This window comes from Callorhinus ursinus, unplaced genomic scaffold (genome assembly GCF_003265705.2).
Source record: "Callorhinus ursinus isolate GAN/ISIS: 27379988/994484 unplaced genomic scaffold, GSC_fseal_2.0 scaffold2, whole genome shotgun sequence".
NCBI classification, from domain to species: Eukaryota; Metazoa; Chordata; class Mammalia; order Carnivora; family Otariidae; genus Callorhinus; species Callorhinus ursinus.
Window position 1 is genome coordinate 93,480,609 of NW_027397064.1, and position 21,345 is coordinate 93,501,953.

General features: G+C 41.4%; 1 protein-coding gene across 4 annotated transcripts in view; it reads left to right on the top strand.

The window, feature by feature from the left end:
- NCKAP5 (NCK associated protein 5) overlaps positions 1-21,345 on the top strand; it is a 965,493-nt gene that overhangs the window by 217,410 nt on the left and 726,738 nt on the right. Inside the window, exon 2 of one of the 4 annotated variants that reach the window (XM_073884781.1) lies at positions 10,058-10,183. The exons of the other annotated variants lie outside the window; for them this stretch is intronic. Within the exon in view, the coding sequence (XP_073740882.1) occupies positions 10,166-10,183 (18 nt within the window). The 5' untranslated portion in view covers positions 10,058-10,165. The remainder of the gene's footprint in view (positions 1-10,057; positions 10,184-21,345) is intronic. 4 annotated transcript variants of the gene reach the window in all.

Below are 21,345 nucleotides of genomic sequence, written 5' to 3' on the forward strand. Positions count from 1 at the left end.
TAAAGGAATAGTGCTCCTCTCCCTTTCCATCTTTATTAGCATCACCTCCACCCCCGGCCTCCGCCCCATCCAATATCAGTATCATGAAGAAGCATTTGCTACTGAGGTTTAGGTATGATTGCTAAAAAAATAAAATAAAATCTCATATATATATAAACCCAGATTATGAACCTGCTATCAAAAAGACCACTCACTATCCAGGTCGCCCTGTTTCTCGGTGCCTCTGTGTTTATGCAGACGTCGTAAAGCTGCATGTTACTGCTTATGCTGCAGAGATCTCAACTGATCTTTCAACAACTTCAGCATGTTTTCTCCAGGAATGAGTCAGTGAAACCAAAAGGCCACATCAAAGAGGCAGCCTTAAGGGTTTTTGAGCTGCCTGCGTACCTTGGACATGGATCTCTCTGCCTCTAAAAGGCCAGATTGGGAGCGGGCGGTGGTTCAAATGTTGCATCAACATACAGTAATTAATTCTATGCTGGAAGGAGATGAAACATTTGGAGACAACTTGAAATGACCCACTGAAACATAGGAAACATGGAGAGTGGGACTGACAACTTGATGGAAAAGCCAGGTTCTGTCGATGTTTGACTTGTGGGGAATTCTTACTGCAAATTCGGAGGCTCTCTCAAATGTAGTACTAGTTTGTATCATACGTGTCTCATTGGCCCTTGGGCACCTCAGCGAAACAGATTCTCTCTCTCAAAAAACAAGAAGAGTTTTGAGATTTTTATCCTACTTTGCTTTCCTGTTAATGTACAGTATAAATAAGCACTATTGTATTTATGTTTACCTTATATTCAGCTGCCTTAATACAGTCTGATTTTAAAAAGATTTTGTTGTATTTCTTGATTGTTCTAGGTATACATAATTACGTGAGTAATCGTTTTTATATACCATATTGTTTTCAATATTTGTATAATTTTTTTCATTTTCGCATCTTATTTCATCTGCTAGTTGTATTACAACATCTCGAACAATGTTGAAAAGTAAACAGAGATAGAGGACATTCTCACTTTATGACTTTCAATGTGTTTTATATTGGTTTCTGATAAATGCTTTCTCATGCATAGGAAGCTTCCTCTGATGCTTACTTTACTTAAAGTCAAGAAGAGTTCTTACAAAATAGTAGTAAATGATTTTTAACATCTAATGACATAATCACATTTTTTCTTTTAATTTGTTAATATAAATTTAATAGATTTTTTAAATGTTGATTCATCCTTCTATAACTAAAACAAACTATACTTGGTCATAGTTTGTGTTACTACAAGGCTGAATATAATTTGCTAACATTCCATTTAAAACATGTTTAATTTTATAAATGAAATTCGGGTTTCTTCTTTTATGCTAGTTTTATCCGACTTTCGTGTTAAGACAAGCTGACTTAATGGGGCGCCTGGGTGACTCAGTCATTAAGTGTCTGCCTCAGCTCAGGTCATGGTCCCAGGGTCCTGGAATCGAGACCCACATCGGATCCCTGTTCGGCGGGAAGCCTGCTTCTCCCTCTCCCACTCCCCCTGCTCGTGTTCTCTCTCTCTCTCTCTGTGTCTCTCTCTGTCAAATAAATAAAATCCTAAAAAAAAAAAAAAAGACATGCTGACTTAGTAAACTTTATTGTTTAGTCTTTGTGTTGTGTGCTTTTATCGTCTTTTCTTAATCAGGATGCCAAAAGGTTGCTTGTTTTATTTGTCTTTTCAAATAATCAGCTTTCAGTTTAATTTATCCTTTGTTTGCTTGTTTGCTTGATTTTTTGTTTTGATGTTGTCTTATCTGGAACAAGTTCCCTGAGATTTTCAGATAGTTCTCCCTACCTCATTTTGAAAGTCTCAGCTCAGATGCCTTCAGTGAAACTTTGCTGATGACATTTCATTGCCACCCTCCCATCCTAGGCCATCCTATTGCATTACCCTATTTTATGTACTGTATTTATAATTTATATCACTATCTGAAATTATCCACTTATTTTTAGATTTTCAAGTAGATTTTATTTGTTGCAACCATTTTCAATTTACAGAAAAAATGAGAAGGTAGTCCAGGGTTACCATGTACCTCACACCTAGTTTCCTCTGTGATTACATCTTACATTAGTATGGTACATTGGTCACAATTAATGATACATTGTTATTAATTAAGATTGTACTTTATTCAGATTTCCTTTTACCTAGTGTTCTTCTCCTGTTCCGGGATTCCATCTAGAATGCATTCACATTGAGTTGTCATGTCGCCTTAGGCTCTTCTGGACTACCACAATTTCTTAGTCTTCTTTTGTTTTTGAGGATTCTGACAGTTTTTAAGAATATTGGTCAGGTAATTTGTAAGATGCCTCTTGACTGAAACTTGTCTGGTTTTGTTTTGTTTTGTTTTTTGATGATTTTTTCATGATTATATGGAGGGTTATGGGTTTGGGGACAAAGACCACAGAGGTAAAGAGCCATTTTCATCACTTTCTATCAAGGGTATATACTATTAACAGGATCTATCACAGATGATGTTGACTTTGATCTCCTGGCTGAGGTAGTGTTTGTCAGGTTTCTTGGACAATGAAATTATTCTTTTCCATCCTGCCCATATTGTATTAAAAGTGTAGGGAGGGGTGCTGGGTGGCTCAGTCAGTTAAGTGGCCAACTCTTGATTTCTGCTCAGGTCATGATCTCAGGGTCCTGGGCTCAAGCTCCACCTGGTGTTCCGCACTCAACACAGAGTCTGCTTGAGGATTCTCTTTCTCTCTCCCTCTGCCCCTCCCCCTGCTCCTGCTCTCTCTGTCTCTCTTTCTCTCAAAAATAAATAAATAAATCTTTTTTTTTTAAAAAAGTGTAGGGAGTTTCTTTTCACTGAGTGTGAAATAGCTACATAAATTATTTATTCATTTTTTGTTCATCTATTAATTATCAGCAATCATTTACTGCCATATCCCTGAATCTGGAAGAGTGGCAAAACACAAGAACAACAACAACAACAAAACAACTCCTAGTCACTGTTCAATGAATGTTTGTCAAATTAATGTATAAATTAATTACTGGCCAATTTATTTTAGGTTTTTTTTTTCACTGCTCTTTTATTCAAGATTATTTTGTTTTCTTAGCTTAACTCCTTAAGTTGAACGTTTAATTCATTTATTTCCAGTCTTTCTTTTTTAAATAAAAACATTTTAAACTACAGCTTTTCTTCTGAGTTCAGCTGCATCCCAGTCTTGATTGTTGTATTCACATCATATAACTTGTATTTTGTATTATTATCGCATTTTTAATTCTTGGATTATTTAGAAGACTCTTTTTAAATTTACATGCACTTAGATTTTTGTGCTTTTTGTGTGTTTTTTTTCTTCATTTGCTTCAAGGAATTTTAGTGTTTTCTTTGTGGCCACATTTGTAATCACTTTCTGTAAATTTATATCCCATAGGCATAAAAAAAGACTACATTTTCTGTTTGTATTGTACAAATTACCCACTTATATACACAAAATAAAAATTTTGTATGTGATCTTTTTCTGGCTCCCCATTTGAAATATTTAGAATTTGGGTTTCAGAATCTTATGTATTGGCCATTATAATATATGTCTTCTCTTTCAAAAAAGAAAGCTTTTTACCCTTTATATTACTGCAGTTCACTATGGTTATTGTTATCTCTTTAGATTTCACTTTAACTTTTAGTTATTCTTAGCATATCACTTTCATTTTGTTTTGCCCTCTTTTTCCTTCTAGCCACAGGACATGAGTTTCCACTGACCTCTAGGCCTGAAATGCGCTCTCCTGTAAAATCCCTTATCCCCTTATCTGATACAGTCCCTCTGCTGACAACTCCCCACAGTATTTTACAAAGATGGGTCATACACTTACTGTTTTGTAACTTGCTTTGTCCCAGACCAGTATGTCCAAATACCAACCTCATCTCGACCCAGGTGAGTGTTAGACCCCTCAGACCTTCTGTTCCAAAATAGACCTCTCAACCTGTATGTCAGAAACTTGCTCTTTATGCATTCTTTCACCCACTGGTGTTTCAGTTGTCAACCTACAACCTAGGAGTCATCTCAGGTTTGATGCCCTACTCAAGGGAAGATGCTAGGGGCAGAGGATGGTGAGGACAGACCTGTGCACCCAGGGGCTCCCCATACACCCTGGCTGTACACTTCGAATTGGATCCTGGCATCCTAAAGCCTTCCTTGTAGGAAAACCACTGAATCATTGGCTTCATTGAGAGTTTAGCTACATTCTATGGCCTCCTGGACTATGAAGTTAAAATTCACAAGACCCAGAAAGCATACATTACAATAACACCTTTCATTTTCTTGGTCAAAATGCTTTGAGTTACAGGAATGTTTTCATTTTTATAACTCTATTAAATGTTTTTATGGAGGTTTGCTTCTTTTTACCCCAGGTTTAACCAAATTCTAAAAGAGGGCTTCACAAACTGTCTTGTGCCTTGGAGCCACCCAGGGATTTTATAGAAATGCAGATCCTGACTTAGGAGGTCTAGGAGGGGGGCAGGTTTATACATTTCTAACAAGCTTTAGTGCTGCCAATATTGCTAATCCTGCAGACCCCAATTTGTGGAGCAAGGGTATGAAGTCCTTCTGGATGTTTCTTTGAGTTTGATTTTGGATTTAGTTCCTGAGCCCCTCAAAAAAATAAAAAAAACTGTGATAGACACATTTCATTTTTTACCTAAAAATTTTAAGCAACTTGAAAATCCATGTCATTTATTAGGCCTGGCTATAAATATTTATTTCAAAAGTCAACTGAATCCAAAAGAATCAGAATCTGTTGGCTCAAACAAGATGCAAAACAATATATAACATGAAGTCAGTTCCCAGATGAAGTTCTAACATGATCTGAATATTAGCAAGTTGGGTGGCCAACTCATGGCCTGCCCAAGACTTTCCTGGTTTTAGCACTCCTACTGACGCTTCTTGGGAAATACCCCAGTCTTGGGAAAACTGTGACTGTTAATAGCAGCATGAAGAAGACTCTTCTATGATCTAGAACATGTCCTATGCTCCCAAAGTGGCTGTTTAAAAGGCACAATACTCCCTGACACACATGAGTGTTGATGTATACCTTAAACAACAAATCATTAACATAATAAAAAATATTAAATTTATTCTTAAACATGAAAAAAATCACTTTCCCTTAATTACTCCTCCTAGGAGGTAAGCAGGCTTAGAGCCTTATCCTGGGGTTGGAGTGCCTTGCCCGGGGTCCCATAACATTGACTGAGGTTTCAAGTTCTTTATCTATGCTCATGGTGAGTACACAATGCCACTCGCTCTCTAAACTAGTTGCATATTTATTAAATTGGGTTTTGGGCAATTAGTTTTATTTTGGAACTTCTCATTAAGATGACTTATTAAAAACCAATGAACACCCCAAACTCTCTTTCTTCTATTTTGTATAGCTGCATATGTAAGAGATAAACAGGATATATTTTAAATATTCTGTCTTTTGAAAACTGAATTTCTTCATGGTTTACATCTGGAAATGTTAGTCACATTTGCTAGTTGTTTTCTGTGGAATGTTGGTTATCTTAACAGCCATGATATTAATGATATTGTTTGAAAAATTTACCTCACATTTGTTAAAATTTCCTGTAAAAGTAAATAAGGGTCATATAGTATCTCATCTTTCTAGTGGAATTGCGAGATAAATGACACAAATCCATTCTAATTGGATTCAGAAATCCCTGGGCATTTGACAATTAGTAGTAACAATTGTTCCATTAATAATGTATAATATTCCTAATGCCAAGTGTATTATGTGTTATTAAGTGAAAAAAGCTCTGAAAAAGTCTTGGTTTAAAAAAGAGCAAGCTTGAGTGTGGCAAAACTTCAGTTTTGTGATGATTCAACATGCGAGGTGGATTTATTAAAGCCTGAAATCAAACTGTGCTTCCAGAATGTGAAAGAGCTGTCTGGAGCAGTGTTCTGCTTAAAATCACTAACTGACTAAAAAATGTCTTCAGCCGCTACCAAGTAGTAGGCATTAGATACGGGTCATCAGTTTTCATTGGAATGGTGGCAATATCAGTTAGTATTTGTCAAAACCATAAATACCTTGTAGTAAAGTATTGTAACAGACTGTAAATGTTCGCCTTAGAAACTCTTGGAGAAGTGGACATGTGGAACTGGAAAATTGCCTGAGAAACTGACTAATAGAACTGCTTCCACGCAGAGATGCTCTTGAGCTTGGAACTTATCCCAAATTAGATGTATTGAGATCGCTGAGCTGTGTTTTGCAATTCAAATATTCCAGCACTTCCCACAGCAACCTCCTAGGCTCCCTGATGGTGGGGTCCTTTGAATGTTCACACATATGTGGGGGGCTTTGTTCCCTGGAGTATGAAGCCTCAGTAAGATTAGGTAGAAAAGAGACTGCGTGAGGCATATTTGAGAGCTGTGCTTTGATGGTAAATTCAAACTTCGAAAAAAATCCTGAAGTGAGTAACTTTTGAGGCTTCTGATCCCAGATGGTGTTAAAGACCATAGTTTAGTATTACTGCTCAGTGGCTCTTCAAGTCTGTCTATATTATGTAAAAGACACCAACCATTCATTAAATGTCAGGAAATTTTGTGTTGGCAAAAGTCGTGGAGACATTAGAAGGGTATGTATTTCACCTGTGGCCAAGCCAGTTGGTCCCAGATTAATTCCTTTGACCAGGGAAGAATGTTACTCTGTTACCTGAATTCTTCTTTCCCTGGTCTTAAAATTGGCTCCCAGGCAAACTCCTGTACTCACTAGATTTATCTGCTATTCCAAAGATCTGAGAAAATCGCCCCTATTTGTAGCACTAAGGGATCTGCGGGCTGGAGTCATCGCTTCCTGTTAAAACATCTTTGTTCAAGTGTTTAGTCTTAGAAATGGCTGATGATCAGACTCATCAAAACAATATGGGAAATGACTGTCCTGTTTGGTCTGCATATCCTGCACCTTCCTGTGGCACTTATGCGCCTAACTGACAGATCTCCTTGTGTTGAGTTTAAGCTCCTTGAGGACCAAGGCCAGGCATCCATCATCCTTGTGTCTCCCCAGATCTAACGTGGCCCATCCGAGATGTCACCGTGAGTGCTGCCATGTCTGGGAACTCTGTGGTCCCAGTCATTGCATCTCTCAGCAGCCAGCCTGTAATGGAAGACCCTCCTGAGCTCTGAGCTTCAGCATCATGGCACATATCGCACTGTCTTGTCTGTTTCTCCAACTAGATTCCGGGGATCAGATCTTTCATTTTTGTATCTCCAGTGCCAAATGCAGTAGGTGCTCAATACCTGTTGAGAGAAATGAATGGAAGGCTCAAGATAAAGAATCATTGAGTTGAATTGAATAGAGCAGGCACACCCTCTAGCTATCGCTGGGGTAGGATTTAGTGCAGGTGATGTAATGTAACTTGACAGGGTAGTTAAATATTGACAGGCAGGAGGAAGCATACTGGGAATGTTCAGAAAGAGGAAAGGAAGGTTTGACTGGGGCTGTCAGATCAGAGAGCTGAGGCCATACGGAGCCATGCTGACTGGCTGCCGTGTCCTGATGACCGAGGAAGGTCACTCGCTGGTGCGCTTGGCTTCTGCTTCAGCAGAGGTAAGGTTTGGAGCCTGGCTGGGAAGATAATGGGTTGTGATGTGAGTAAATGCAGACTCCCCGTGCCTGTGGCTTGGAGATGGCTGGCATCCCAGACACTCTCTGCTGGCTGCCCATTCTGGTACAGCTCAGGCTGATCCTCATTTAAGGCAAGGAACAGGAGTTCTATTTGAGTCTGTCTCCTCTCACCCCACCTTCCCACACTCCCAAATGGTTTGTGCTTTAATATAACCTCTTAAAGTGATTGGGGTTGGATGCTGGTGCATGTGTTTAGAATGCTTAGTTGAGGATTTGTCCATAGGAATTCATTTGTAAGTGCTCTTTGATGCTAACGATTAGAGGCATACATAGCAATAGGATTAGGAGGTCATGAACATGTTCAGTGCTACCTGGGTGCCACTTGGTCTATGCAGGAGTAGAGTGGGGAGGGAGACGTACACTTGAGGCAATGTTTTTAGCTCTCATATCAACTGAGGGAGCAAGCAGAGGTGAGTTCAAGGAGAATATCGGGTAAGTGGGAAAATGCCAACAGACAGCAGGCGGAGCAATGGTTTAAGTAGGTCTAGCAGTGCATTTAGAAAGGGATACAGGTCACCTTGAGGAAAAAAAACACCCCATTTGATTTGAGACTGTTTAATTAATTGGCATGTAACAGGTTAGTTTAAAGGAGACAAAAGTGGGTGTCCTGCTCATAATTAAATAGTCAGATGCCCCAATAAAAAACAGCCAAGGCAAGTAGTCTCTATTTGGTTCCTTGTCTTTTAGAGAAAGAGAATATGCTGGGTATCCAACATGGGTTCAGATCTCAGCTTTGCAGATTAGGGCAGCTTAATGTCTGTGAGTCTCTATTTCTTCACCTGTGAAATGGGCAGAATGAAGCCTCCTGGCAGGTTGTTGGGAGGCTTGAATAAAATAAGACATATAAAACCACACTACAGTCGGCATGGGCTGGAGCTGTTCCCTCCAAAATATTTGCTCCCCTCTCCCAAGTTCCAAAGACTTATTTTCTTTTGTCTCTGACTAACAGCTTTACTGAGATATAATTCACATACCATAATACCCACTCGTTAAAAGTGTACTATTCAGTAGTTTCTAGGATATTCTGAGTTGTGCAACATCACCACTACCAATTTTGAAACATTCTCTCATGACAAAAAGAAACCTCATACCCGCTAGTGGTCACTCCTCATTTCCTCCCAGTGTCCCCAGTCATAGGCAACAGCAATCTCCTTTCTGTATCTATAGATTTTGCCTATGCTGGACTTTACATATAAGTGGAATTATACAATATGTTATCTTTTGTCACTACCTTCTTTGACTCACCATAATATTTTCAAGGTTCATCCATACAGTAGCATGTATTGGTACTTCATTTTCTTTAGTTGCCAAGTAATATTCCATGGTATGGCTATACAACATTTTATTTATCCATTTCTCACTTGATATAAATCTAGACTATTTCCATTGTGGGGCTTTTATGAATAGGTGAAACTCATGTAGAAGATTTTGTGTGGACAAATGTGGTTTTTTTTTTTTTTAAGATTTTATTTATTTTAGAGAGAGAGCATGAGCATGCGTCAGGACAGGGGGTGGGGTGAGGAACAGAGAGGGAGGAGCAGAAGGGAAGGGAGAGAGAATCCCAAGCAGTCTCTGTGCTTAGCATGGAGCCCGACGCAGGACTCAATCCCACAACCTCAAGATCATGACCTGGGCCAACATCAAGAGTTGGGTGCTTAACCAACTGAGCCACCCAGTTGCCCCCAAATGTGTCTTTTTTTTTTTTTTGAAAGATTTTATTTATTTATTTGAGAGAGAGAGAGAGTGAGCCCAAGAGGGGGTAGGGTTAGAGGGAGAAGCAGACTCCCACCGAGCAGGGAGCCCGATGCGGGACTCGATCCCAGGACTCCAGGATCATGACCCGAGCCGAAGGCAGTCGCCCAACCAACTGAGCCACCCAGGTGCCCCCAAATGTGTCTTTTTAATATAGTTGTAAAACAAGGCTCTTCCCACATCATCTTCCTCAGAAATTGTGAGAGCAATAGAAAATACTGAGATATGGGGCACCTGGGTGGCTCAGTAGGTTTGTGTCCAACTATTGATTTTAGCTCAGGTCATGATCTCAGAGTTGTGAGTTCGAGCCCCGCATCAGGCTCTGTGCTGGGCATTCTCTTTCTCCCTCTCCCTCGGTCCCTCCCCACACTCCCTCCCTCTCTCTCTCTCTTAAAAGAAAAAAAAAATACTGGGGTAGGCTACCTTTTCCCTGTAGAAGTTGAGGAAAATAGCAAAATGCTCATCTCTCTCCTTCACAATATTGTTCTACAACAAATGGGTCTTTGGCATTGTTTAAAGTCTCATGCAAAAGTGGATCAAATAAACCACCTTCCTATACTAGCTTATGTGACCTTATCTTGTCTTGAGTTCTATATACATAATCACTATAGGATCAAGTGTGTGCCATGCATGCATGTAAACATGTTTTTTGTTTGTAGAAAGAAATCATGAATGGTTTTGCAGCTTAGGACAATAGAAGCAGCATATGGAAGTGAAGAGGTTGCAAAATCAAATGTCCGAATGGACCAGGGAAATGAGATAAATGAATGAAATGCATGGCTGAGGTAAGCAACTATGGGAGCATGATAATTCATTCTAAGTCACCCATGGCCTCACCATTGTGGAGACATTAGGGAGTGGGGGTGACTATGGAAAAGCAGAGTGCATGTATCCTGTCTAGAACAGGCAGAAATCATTGGAACTCCAGCTGATTGCGCTCATGTAGGTACATGACCTTACTTGATAATGTCTTCTAACTTTTTCAAAGCAATTAATTTTGATTTTTTTTAATCCACTTTGTGGTCCAAAAGAAACATGCCTGTGAATCACATTTACCCCACTGAGGATCCATTGGTGGGCTTTTAAGTGGGGTAAGTCATATTGCTTGGTGACCATAATATTTGAGGATTAATTCCAGTATTGCCCCCCACTAATTGCATTAGTCTTGGTTTATCCCCATTTCTCTGACCCTCTGTTACCTATTTGGAAGATAAGGGGGATTTGATGAAATGTGCTCAGTTGGTCTTTTCACTTCTAACCTTCTAGGCTGGCATAAGGACAGCCCCAGTTCAGAGTTCTGTCTCTGACAGGTTATGTGCAACACATTATGGACAGAAACACAGCCTTCCAACTGATGACGGCCTGAAAAGGCAAGGGGGCGCTCTAAACAGCCTCCTTTACCCCTCATATAGTGTGGGTTCACTTGTAACAAGAACTCCCAACTTTTGGCTGAAAAGGCCCTTGATTTTGCCTTCATTTTGGAAGGATATTTCCTCCATAAATAGAATTCTAGGTGGACAAGTGTTATTTCTTTCATTGTGACCAAATCTGTCCTCAGCCTGAACTCACAAGGGTAAAAAAAAAAAAAAAAAAAAAAAAAAAATCCATCACCTTGTTACTGTGTCAAACACTTTATTTTTTATTTATATAAAACCTAACTATTACCAGTACCAAGGGCAATGGAGTTCTCTAGTTTTGATATTTGTGGATTTCATGGCGAAATGTTTCCAGTCACAACGTCCAAATGTTGCAGAGCCCGCAGCCCAGTGATGAAAGCCCTGTGTGTTTGCCTTACCCTGGTCTGTGCCACCCAGTTGTGCCTTGATGTTGGGCCGCAGACCCGGGAAAAGCAAGGATGAAATCACAGCCTGGATACCAGCTTGAGCTGTGCTCTTGAGTTCTCTGTTAGCTCATAGGATTCTTTGTTTTTCTCACGCAGAAGCTGGTGTGGGAGTGACTTAAAACAATACTAGGAGAGCCACCTATTTTTGTCTTTGAGAGTAGCCCTGAGGTCTGAACAGTCAAATTACCACATACTTATGTTCAGCAGACTTTTCATTCCTTGCATAATTCACTCCTCCAAGCAATCCTTTGAGGTAGGACAGAGCTGTTGTCCCCACTTGACTGTTTAGGAAACTGAGGTGAAGTGCTTGTTCGAAGTCTGAATTGATGAGTTGCAGAACTGAAATCAGGCTGTGCATAACCAGATATATTTGTCAGTCACTTGGCCCCACAGATGATTTCTTCCTCCACTAAATAAGTCATTAAAGCAAGGGCTAAGAAGTCCCTCATAGTAGCTTCTCACACTGTCCTCTGAGAAAGCGTCAGTTGTAAGGAGCAGTTTGTGAAGGCCCAAATCATATGTTGCCTGTATTTAAGTGAAGTGGGCCTCAAAATTTCTTCCTGTCTGCCCCTTGCATGGAAGCAAGTTTGCGTTTGAAACTCTTGACTGAAAAGTCTTAGTTTTAAAGTAAAAAAGTTATTTCCCGTCACCAAGTTTAGCGTTTATAATAACAACCCTCGCTGTTTGATTTTTTTTTTTTTACAAGTTTCAAACAGATTTCTCACGTGGCAGTTTACATTTATTTTCTTCTGCTCCTTTTCTTCTCACTGAAAATGCCGAACAGCTGGCCACATTGACGACATACTAGCCCTCTGCCATGCTGGTCTGTTTGACCCATTCCATCCCCATCCTTCTCTTCTCCAGGCAAGATAATACCGAGACTATTTAGCCTTTGCTCCCAGGTCCTATTCTGCTGTCCTTTGATCTACATTGTGGTCCTCTGAATCCTCCCATTGAAGGCACGGAGGACAATAGCTCCATCTTGTAAAAAGTGAACTGAGGCCTCTCAAATGAGAGGTCACAAAGCCTGGGGCTCCCATCCCAACCCCTCGGATTAGCATGTTTCCCACATCGTGTGCAGTGGCGTTCGCTCTCTGCTGGAAGGACACCTGCCACTGGTCAGGCTCTTTGCCGGCTGGTGGGCAGACTGACCTCCCGAGCTCACAAAATCAACCTGAGAAAGTGAATCAGCAGCTGATTCCATGCTGTGACATCTTTAGGAGTGCCTCAGGTTTACCTCATGGGAGAGAAGTGTGTGCCTTTGGCGGGGGCCGGGGGTGGGGGGCAGCAATCGGGGGTTAATGGGAAATCGCCATTTGGGGTTGTCACAAATCATGAGACGCTGGGTGAGCTGACCCTTTTGGCTCCTCTGGGGCCAATGTGAGCCAAATGCCAACCGTCGGGGGCCAATAATTGGAAAAATCAGATGAGTCAAGTGGAAGAGAATGTGGTCCTTGAGAGAAACAAAACACACAAAAGAATACATTTTTTTTTATTATTTTAAAATATACTCTCTGGGGCAAAAAGAAAGATATTTTCTTTATTCACATTAAAGCGTAAGAAGAAAAGTGTTTTTCATTTTAAGCAACATTTTTAAAGCAGAGTTTCTGGCAACGCTTTCATTGAAACTTGTATTTCTTACTGTAATTCTAAGCATTGCCCCACCCTTAGATGCGTGCAAACCCAAATATTTGGCAGGGAAAGGGTTTTGTAAAATAAAAAGATGCTGCACTTGGAGGCCTGTTGTCTTAAACTTGAGAAGTTGCATGTTGCTTTGGAAATAGAGTTTTCTTCTCCAGGACAAACCCCTTTGATCTGGGGACCTGAGATGTTGCTCACACAAAGCATAGAATGGCTAGTCTGGACTGAGCTGAAATCCTATTGAGGGATAAAAACAGAAAAAAAAAAAACAAAAAAACAACCTATAAACATCGTGCAGAGTGTGGCTATTTCAATATGATACAAACTGACTTGTTTGGATAATGCCAAAACCGGTTCTTTTCAACGCCAAGTTGGGCAGTAGGCCTTTCCCCTGCAAATCCACTTAAACAGTAGAGGGGGAGTTCACATCTTTCAGACAGAGTCAAGTCACTCTCAGGAAGCCTGTGGTGACCATTTGCTATGATCCTTCTCATCCAGACAGCACAGAGTATAGCCTCTCTTCCCTTCTAAAGGGGCCACATTCTCAGATATGAAAAAGTTGTTCCAGAGTACACATTTTTTCTCGATAGTCTGATAGATGACTTCTGATAAACACATCTGAAAGGTGTCTCTACTGAGCCTGTTTGGAATTTAGAGAACAGAACACTTGTGTTTGCTAGGAGCGGAAGACCAGAGTGAAATGTTCACTGGTTTCATTCTATGAAACGAGGCACCTCATCTGTCCTGTTCCCCACTGGACCCAGAGTCCCACGTGGCCCCTGGCACAGAGGGCGGTGGTCCCCGGTTATTTGTTTAATGCATAACAACCTGTCACATCATGAAGAGGTAGGGGAGACCTGACGTTTATCCCAGCCACGCAGAAACCTGAGACCGCTTAGTAGCAGAGAGGACTGGCAGCAAATGAAAAATAGAAATACTGTGTTCGCTATGACAATTGGTATAACTCATTCTCAAAATCGAACCACGTTGCTTACCATGTACTGCTATGGCTCCCAGTGATGTCTTACTTTTGCTTAGATAAACTCGTCTCTGGGAATTAAAACCATATTTGATTGCTATCTATACTTCTATTACCACATATCCATTCAGAGTAAGTGCATAACTTCAAAAATAGAAAAAAGAAAAATAGGGTTTTGGTTTTTTTTTTCTTCAAAAGCCTCAAAAAGAGAGTCTGTGTATACAGAGAAGGATGTGTGGCCTGCAACAACACGTTCAAATAAGAAATACAAATACCGTTTTGAGGTGGAGCTCTATTTGGGGAATTCGAGTTTCCCTTAATTAACGAAGCTGCAAATTATTCGCATGTTCTGCTGCCCCATGGTCAGTGGAACCCCTGGTGACCAAACACACTTGTTCAAAGTAAGAGCCAAAGCCCCTTTGACCTTCCCATGTATTGTCTGAGGGAGTGATGGTCAGCTGGCTCCCAAGTAAGGCGGGCCCACAGCTGCTCAGCCAGCTGGCTGTCACACGCATGCAGCAGAACTTGGAGGGGACCCATGGCCTCACCAGATGCCTTATGGCAGAGTTCAGTCGATGCCCCACATGGTGAAAACTGATTCCATATTTCACATAAAATCCCTGGGTTTGCATGTCATTGCCAATACTTTCCATCTCGCAGAGCGAGCACCTCACGTTTGTCATTTAATTTTCCAAATGCGCGAGCTGTGGTCAGATCTGCAGGCGCTGGCCAGCGCCAATGCACGGACTTCTGGCATCTTGCAGGGAATTCCAGATATACAGTCTCTTTGGCTGTGACATGGTGCGAATGGCAACATTAATAACCCTGCTTCTGCCAGGAGGAGCCGAGGCAGCATCAGTGGGGTCTACCAGCTTGAATTAACCTGTGTAACCAGACAGAATAAATCTGAGGGCCTAGTGGACAGAAGCAGCTTGGTCTACGTATTTACTGATTTGGGAAACAGCTAAGCATAAAGGGAGCATATTGTGGGTCAAAGTTCAACACCAGAAAGGAATGAGAGAAACCTATCAGTGAATCCTTGACACAACAGGCCACTTGAGGGACCATTAGCCAGGACCTACATCTGCCCCTGAATTTTAAATGCAATTTAACTCTCTTGATAAGTTAACTTGTGTGTTAAAGAATATGTAAAAATATCAAGCTGTGTCCCCATTACTAGTTGGTGTGCCATAATATTCCGGCCCTGACAGACTCCTTCCAGAGGAAATCTGATTTTTAAAGCTAAAATTGTGACAGCATCATTAGTAGAATGGCCTAGCCAGGAAAAACTATGACTTTTGAACATGACATGCACGGTAAAGGGATGGGAATAGAGGGATGGGTCTTATATTGAGCAGACTAAGGATTTGTACAAAGTATCTTTAATAAACACATAGGTGGACCTAAATATGAATCAGTTTCATGCTTTTTTTAAAAGATTTTATTTTATTTTATTTCAGAGAGAGAGTGAGAGAGAGAGAGAGAGCACAAGAGGGGGGAAGTGGGAGAGGGAGAAGCAGACTCCCCGCGGAGCAGGGAGCCCGATGCGGGGCTCGATCCCAGGAGCCCCTGAGATCAGGACCTGAGCCAAAAGCAGACGCTTAACGACTGAGCCACCAAAGTGTCCTTTTTTTTTTTTTTTTTTTTTTGATGCATCAAGGAATGACCTCAGTTTATCCTTCCCATCTTTACCCATTGGCTCTTTTGCCCTTCGCTGCTTAGTGATAATGGGAGCATTGCTTTGCCTTTGGGGTAAGTGATTCCAGTTGAGCAATTTACCATGTGAAAACCAAAGGGGACAGGTTTTTAATGTGGAAAATGCTTTAACCTCAGAAAACCAAGAGGCAGACTCAATGTGGAATGACACCCTGTCTTTGAATCATGGTGTGCACCTCTAATGAGATCCAATTAAACCGTGTGTCCCGATATTCTCAATTTTGGTAAATTAGGCCTTAATTCTTATTTCATAAATAATTTCAGAGCGTCTGTGGCTTTAAGAACTCACTATATTTTATATGGCTCCTGACTTATGACAGAAATTGCAATAGCATGACATTTAGTAAGGCATTGATTTTTTGGGGGAACCCATCATAAGTAGTTCTGCAACTAGAGAAGCATGCTGTAATGATACCTATTATGTGCACAGCCCCAAGGGAAGCAGGATAGTGAGGTGTCCTTGTAGTCTCATTCATGATGCAGTGCTAAACTCCAGACAAATTGTACAAAGTCTGATGACCTTTTGAACGACCGACCTTTCAACTCCATCACTCTTTATAGAAGAGTGGGGAAAATCTAGTGTCCACTGGGACCAGAGAAGTAACATAAGTAAGTGAAGCGGTCTGGGTGCTGAATGGGGCACAGCATAGATTTTGGGGAATCTGATGCTACTCTGCTTTCCTCTGATTGTTATGATAGGCTAACGTGTTACTGCTGGAACGTGGTGTGGGCCCACAGTGTGGCCAGATCTTCCCACTCTTCAAGAACAGCTAGGAAATAAGATTTTTATATATTCTGATTTATAAAGGTTGGTTCATTTTAAAAACCTTTTTGTTTTGAGATAGTTATAGATTTGCATGCAGGTATGAGAAATTATACAGAAGCATCCCTTACATCTTTCCTCTTATTTCCCCTGATTGTAACATCTTGGGTGCTCTGGAAGCATATAGCACAACCCAGAAACTGACATTGACCCAGTACAATAACCTTATTGGCTCATTCTTTTTAAACTCTGTGCAGACCAATCACAGCACATTGGAGGGACAGAGTTGGCAGTCTTCCTACTTCTGCTTGCAGCTTCTGTGAATTACAGTCTTGCTGCGTTTAGGAGACCCGCCGACGCCTTTGGGTCCTCACTGCTGAAGCTAGAAAAACTGTTTAGAATTGCTAGAGGGTGAACCTCTCCTAGATCTTCCTGCCTGAATACTTTCCCAGTCTTCCAGTCTGCATTCCATTCCCTCCTTGCCTATTCATGTTTGCAACTTGGGCTGTCTCTGACACTTGCACCTTCTGTCCCTGCGGTGCATTCCCACATGCTGGCCTCAAGCTTCCACTTAGATGATGTCAGCTCTGTATGGATCCCTTCAAGCAGGCTCTCTGGGCTCACAGGCATCTCATATTTGCTTTCTTCGAATTCCCTTCCACCTCCTTCTTCTCCCTCCCCACCCCCAACACAAACCAAAGGCAAGTACTTCAAGGTGGTGGAAACCCAAAGTGTTTGTGCTGGAATTTTGAAATGTCAGATATTTATTTAAATAAAGTGAGTCATGATTTGGGGATTACAACTATGGAGTCGTTTTGTTTTTATAACATCTGTCATAAAAAGCCAGTTTTTACTGTAATTGGCTTTAAGACCTCTATGATGTTTTTTAAAAAATGCCAATAAAGTTTCAGAGTGTTGGGGGTTGATATATGCTTCTATATTTCTTTCTATTTCGTAATAAGGGCAGGAAAGAGCTGGAGTCTGCCCTGAGTGTTTCTTGATTGTTCTCACTGACATTGGCACCTTTTCCAGCCCAAGTGTAGAAATAATTCCTGTGACATTCCTGGTCGTTGCTGGTCACCATGACAGATGGTGGGAAGAGGCATTACCAGAGAGGAAAGCAGAGTAAGGGAGACCAGAGCCTTCTGAGTACCGGTGCCATAATCAGAATGTGGGGCTCAGCATCAGGAAGAACGTGTCAGGGAAGGAAAGAGGGGCAGAGCCTAGTGCCCTCTCAGCACACGGTGACCATTATAGCCTATGGTGGGTCACAGTCCAGAACCAGCTGCCTTCTTCCCATTGTTTGATCCCCCAATAGTGCGTGTGAACAGGAGTTGGAGGTGGGAGTCATGAAGCTTAGATTGAAGCTCCTTCTCAGATGACAATAACCATTCTCATCTAGCAGAGCTGGTGATTCTGAAGTGTATGCATATCATGGAGTGGAAGCAGGGGAGGAAGAAAGGAGTACAAATAACAGAGTCAATAAGCCCAAAGTAAAATTCCCCTGAGGTAACTACAGCTGATCCTTGAACAAGTGGGCATTAGGGGTGCCCACACAATTAAAAATCTGTACATGACTTTTGACTCCCCAGAACTTAACTGCAGATAGCCTACTGTTGACCAGAAGCCTTACTGAGAACATAAACAGTCGATTAACATGTATTTTGTATGTTATATATATTATATGCTATATTTTTACAATAAAATGAGCTAGAGAAAAGAAAACATTAAAATTATAAGGAAGAGAAAATACATTTACAGTACTGTACTCTATCCAAAAAAAAATCTACATAGAAGTGGACCCCCGCAGTTGAAACCCATGTTGTTCAAGGGTCAACTGTACTTCATTTTGGGGCTCCCACACTATTGAACGAATGGATGATTGGGATTATGCTTCCTTCCCTTCCAAGCAAAAGAAATCAATTTTAGGAGAAATGAGCTAAATTGTCCTTGGGTCCCACTTCCCTTTCTCACAATGAGACCAGAGGACACAGAGGCGTTTGCCCCATTCTGTTTTGTACTATCCCTTCAAGTCCTCTCCTCAACTTGACTTTGAAGTCAGAGTCTCCATGGGTCCCAGTCAGTGCTGCCTGCCTCTCTCCTGGCCCTAGTGGAAATGAGTGGCGAATCCATCCTTTGGCATGCACAACAGCAATTCTTCTTCCTTCTGCTGATCCTTCTCCTTGCCCCTCATGCCTCCCCCTGAGTCCTGCAAGTGCTGTCATCACCTTTCCAGATGGTACATTCTCCAGCCGTTACCCGGCAGCCCTGCCTTTCAGTCCTTAAGCCAAAAGTGCTATAAAGTTTACCGAAGCCCTCTTCATGACCCCAGGTATGTCTCCTCCTCTCACTTCTATACCTGGCTCCGCAGCAGAGAGGCCGTGGCAAAGGCTGGGTCCTGTTCTTCCTGCCCCTGTTATGTGTCACAGGGCAAGTGACAGAGACTTCGGACTTCGGTTCTCACATCTGCAGACAGCAATATGCAGTAGGGATTATTACTATCTCCATTTTGTAGGTGAAAAAACTGAGACTAACAGAAGTGGAGGAAACTTGTCCAAGGCCTTCTAGGTGTGGCCGCTCTGCATCCACAAGGGGAGGACTTTATAATGACGGGATTTCCAGTACCCATCACAGACTGCGGGAGGGGAGAGAAAGGGACCTCCCCTAGCGCTTTAAAGTACATCACTTAAACCCCTGGGAGATCTTTTACTAACAGTCAGTGCCCAGGATTCTGATTTAGTCTGGGGTAGATGTGAGGATCAATAGTTTGAAAGCCCATGGAGGCTGCTGCTGCACATCAGAGCTGGGGACCAAGCTTTGCACATATCTGGATGGAAGTTTGGGTGCAGGTAGATCTTTATACTTATTGAGCACTGGCTAAGTATTGGGCGGATGGAGTACGTTCTGTGATTTAGCCAATAGGTGACACTTAATCTTCCCAAGAAACTTTTGATTTAGGTATTATTATTATTCCCATTTAATATATGGGGGAAACTGAACTTCACAGAAGTTAAATCTGTGCTTCTCAAACTGGGCTATGTGAGGATGTAGCAGGGATTATGGAAACCACACAATGAATATCACATAACTTCCTGGGCCATGAATTTCATAGGCATCAGCCATACTCTTTGCTGAACCCCTGTTACCTGTGCACTAATTATCTTAACTTTGATGTATATTCTAGGCCAATGGAGCCAACATGGTGCAGTAGATTGTCAAATCATGGCTATAAATTCTGCCCATTCCACTTCATACTTGACATGAAGAGGCAAATGGAGAGTAAAATGAGGCTTGAGAGTCATTATATTGCCCTGGGTATAGCCACATTTCAAAGCAACCTTGAGCCCTCACTTCACTGGGTCTGTGATTGACTTTTATAATGGAGAAGATGGAGGTGCCTTTATTATAGCATCTCTAGTACCACTTTTATCAGTCATTAGTTCTGTTATGAGGACATTTCCTAAATAAGCTCTTACCTTATTTCAGTTATTATGTCTAAGGGGTTTTTTGGGCATTTTGATACCAAGTCTAGTTTTATGTGGTCAGCCATATAGGTTGATCTTCCATAGCAAAGTTGGAGTGAATGCATGTATTATAAAGTTATCTCTTTCAAGCTTCCCCATGGACACACATTTCTTCATCCTTCTTGAACCATGGGCTCCTTTATCAATCTGATGAACAACATAGACTTTCCTAGACTAGTACACACACAGACACACAGAGGGCCTTGCTTTTCAGAGCATTCATAGACCACTGAAGCCCATCCATGGATCCTAGCCACGGGCCCCAGATTAAGAGCCCCTGCCCAGTTCTGTATATTTCTCCATGACAAGGCCTGTGACTGTCTGAACTTGGATCTGTGGTGTTGTGTCGACTGTCTGGCTAGGAAGGTATTCAGTCAATGTCAGAGAATGAATGATTTCTATTAAGACTGATGAGGTAGGAAATGTGTTTGTGCACTTGTAGTTATTGTGACATAGACGTTGTGTTTTTAACAGCCTGTTGGAACATCACAGGATGACAGGGTACCCCAGGACCTCTGTTGGCTGCCCAGCAGGAGGAGTAGAGGGAATATTCTATCTGAGTCAGACTGTAGCACAATGTTAATGCATTCTGGACTACCTGACTACTTCCCTGAGGTTTCCTCTGCTTGATTTGGGGCCATGAACACTTACTCTTCAGTCTTAGGTCATCAAATCTGCCTCACACTATTTCTTCTTTTTATTTCATGTTGTTTGCTGTAATCTTGGCTTGAGGTATGAATTCCTGAGCTGGTTTCCATAGTCAGCTTGGCACAGGCAGGGAACATCCTAACCCTGGGCACAGAAGTCTGGATATCTTTGGGGGGCAAAGCAGGGAGAGTAATCTCCATGTTATGATGTCCACAATTTAAAATATTTTAGACCGGTGTGATTTTATATATGCGCTAACTAGTTTAAATTTCAACTTGAGGGACAGGCAGATTTCCTGAGAATTTTCATTCCAGAGATGTCAGTCCTACTCCAGGGGCAGCTTCTACGCGCATTTCAGCCAGCTACCTATCTGTTAATACCTGAGGTTTTATGAATGTCAGCATTTGCTTTTATTTGTGAAATTAGTGAATTGCTAATAAGCTTGACAAAGTTAGACATGATCTCGTTGGTGAAGTTCAAGGTATCAATATTTGATTTCTGTGGATTAGTTGTATGTATATTTGTGTATATATATATATATATTAGTTATATGTATATGTGTGTATCTCATAAGTTATAGATATATGTCTGTATATATAGATAGGTAGATATCTATATGTTTATAGACATATGTATATAGATATATATAGAGAGAGAAAGACAAAGGAGGAAGAAGAGGAGGAGGAGGGGAGGAGGGAGGGAGGAGGGAGGGAGGGGGAGGGAGAGATCGGTTGATTGATTGTTTGATTCAGCACTGAGGCATAAACAGGGTTGAAGACTAGTAAGGCCTGTGGCTTGCTCTTTGGGGATGGTACTTGAATGTTGTTTCATGT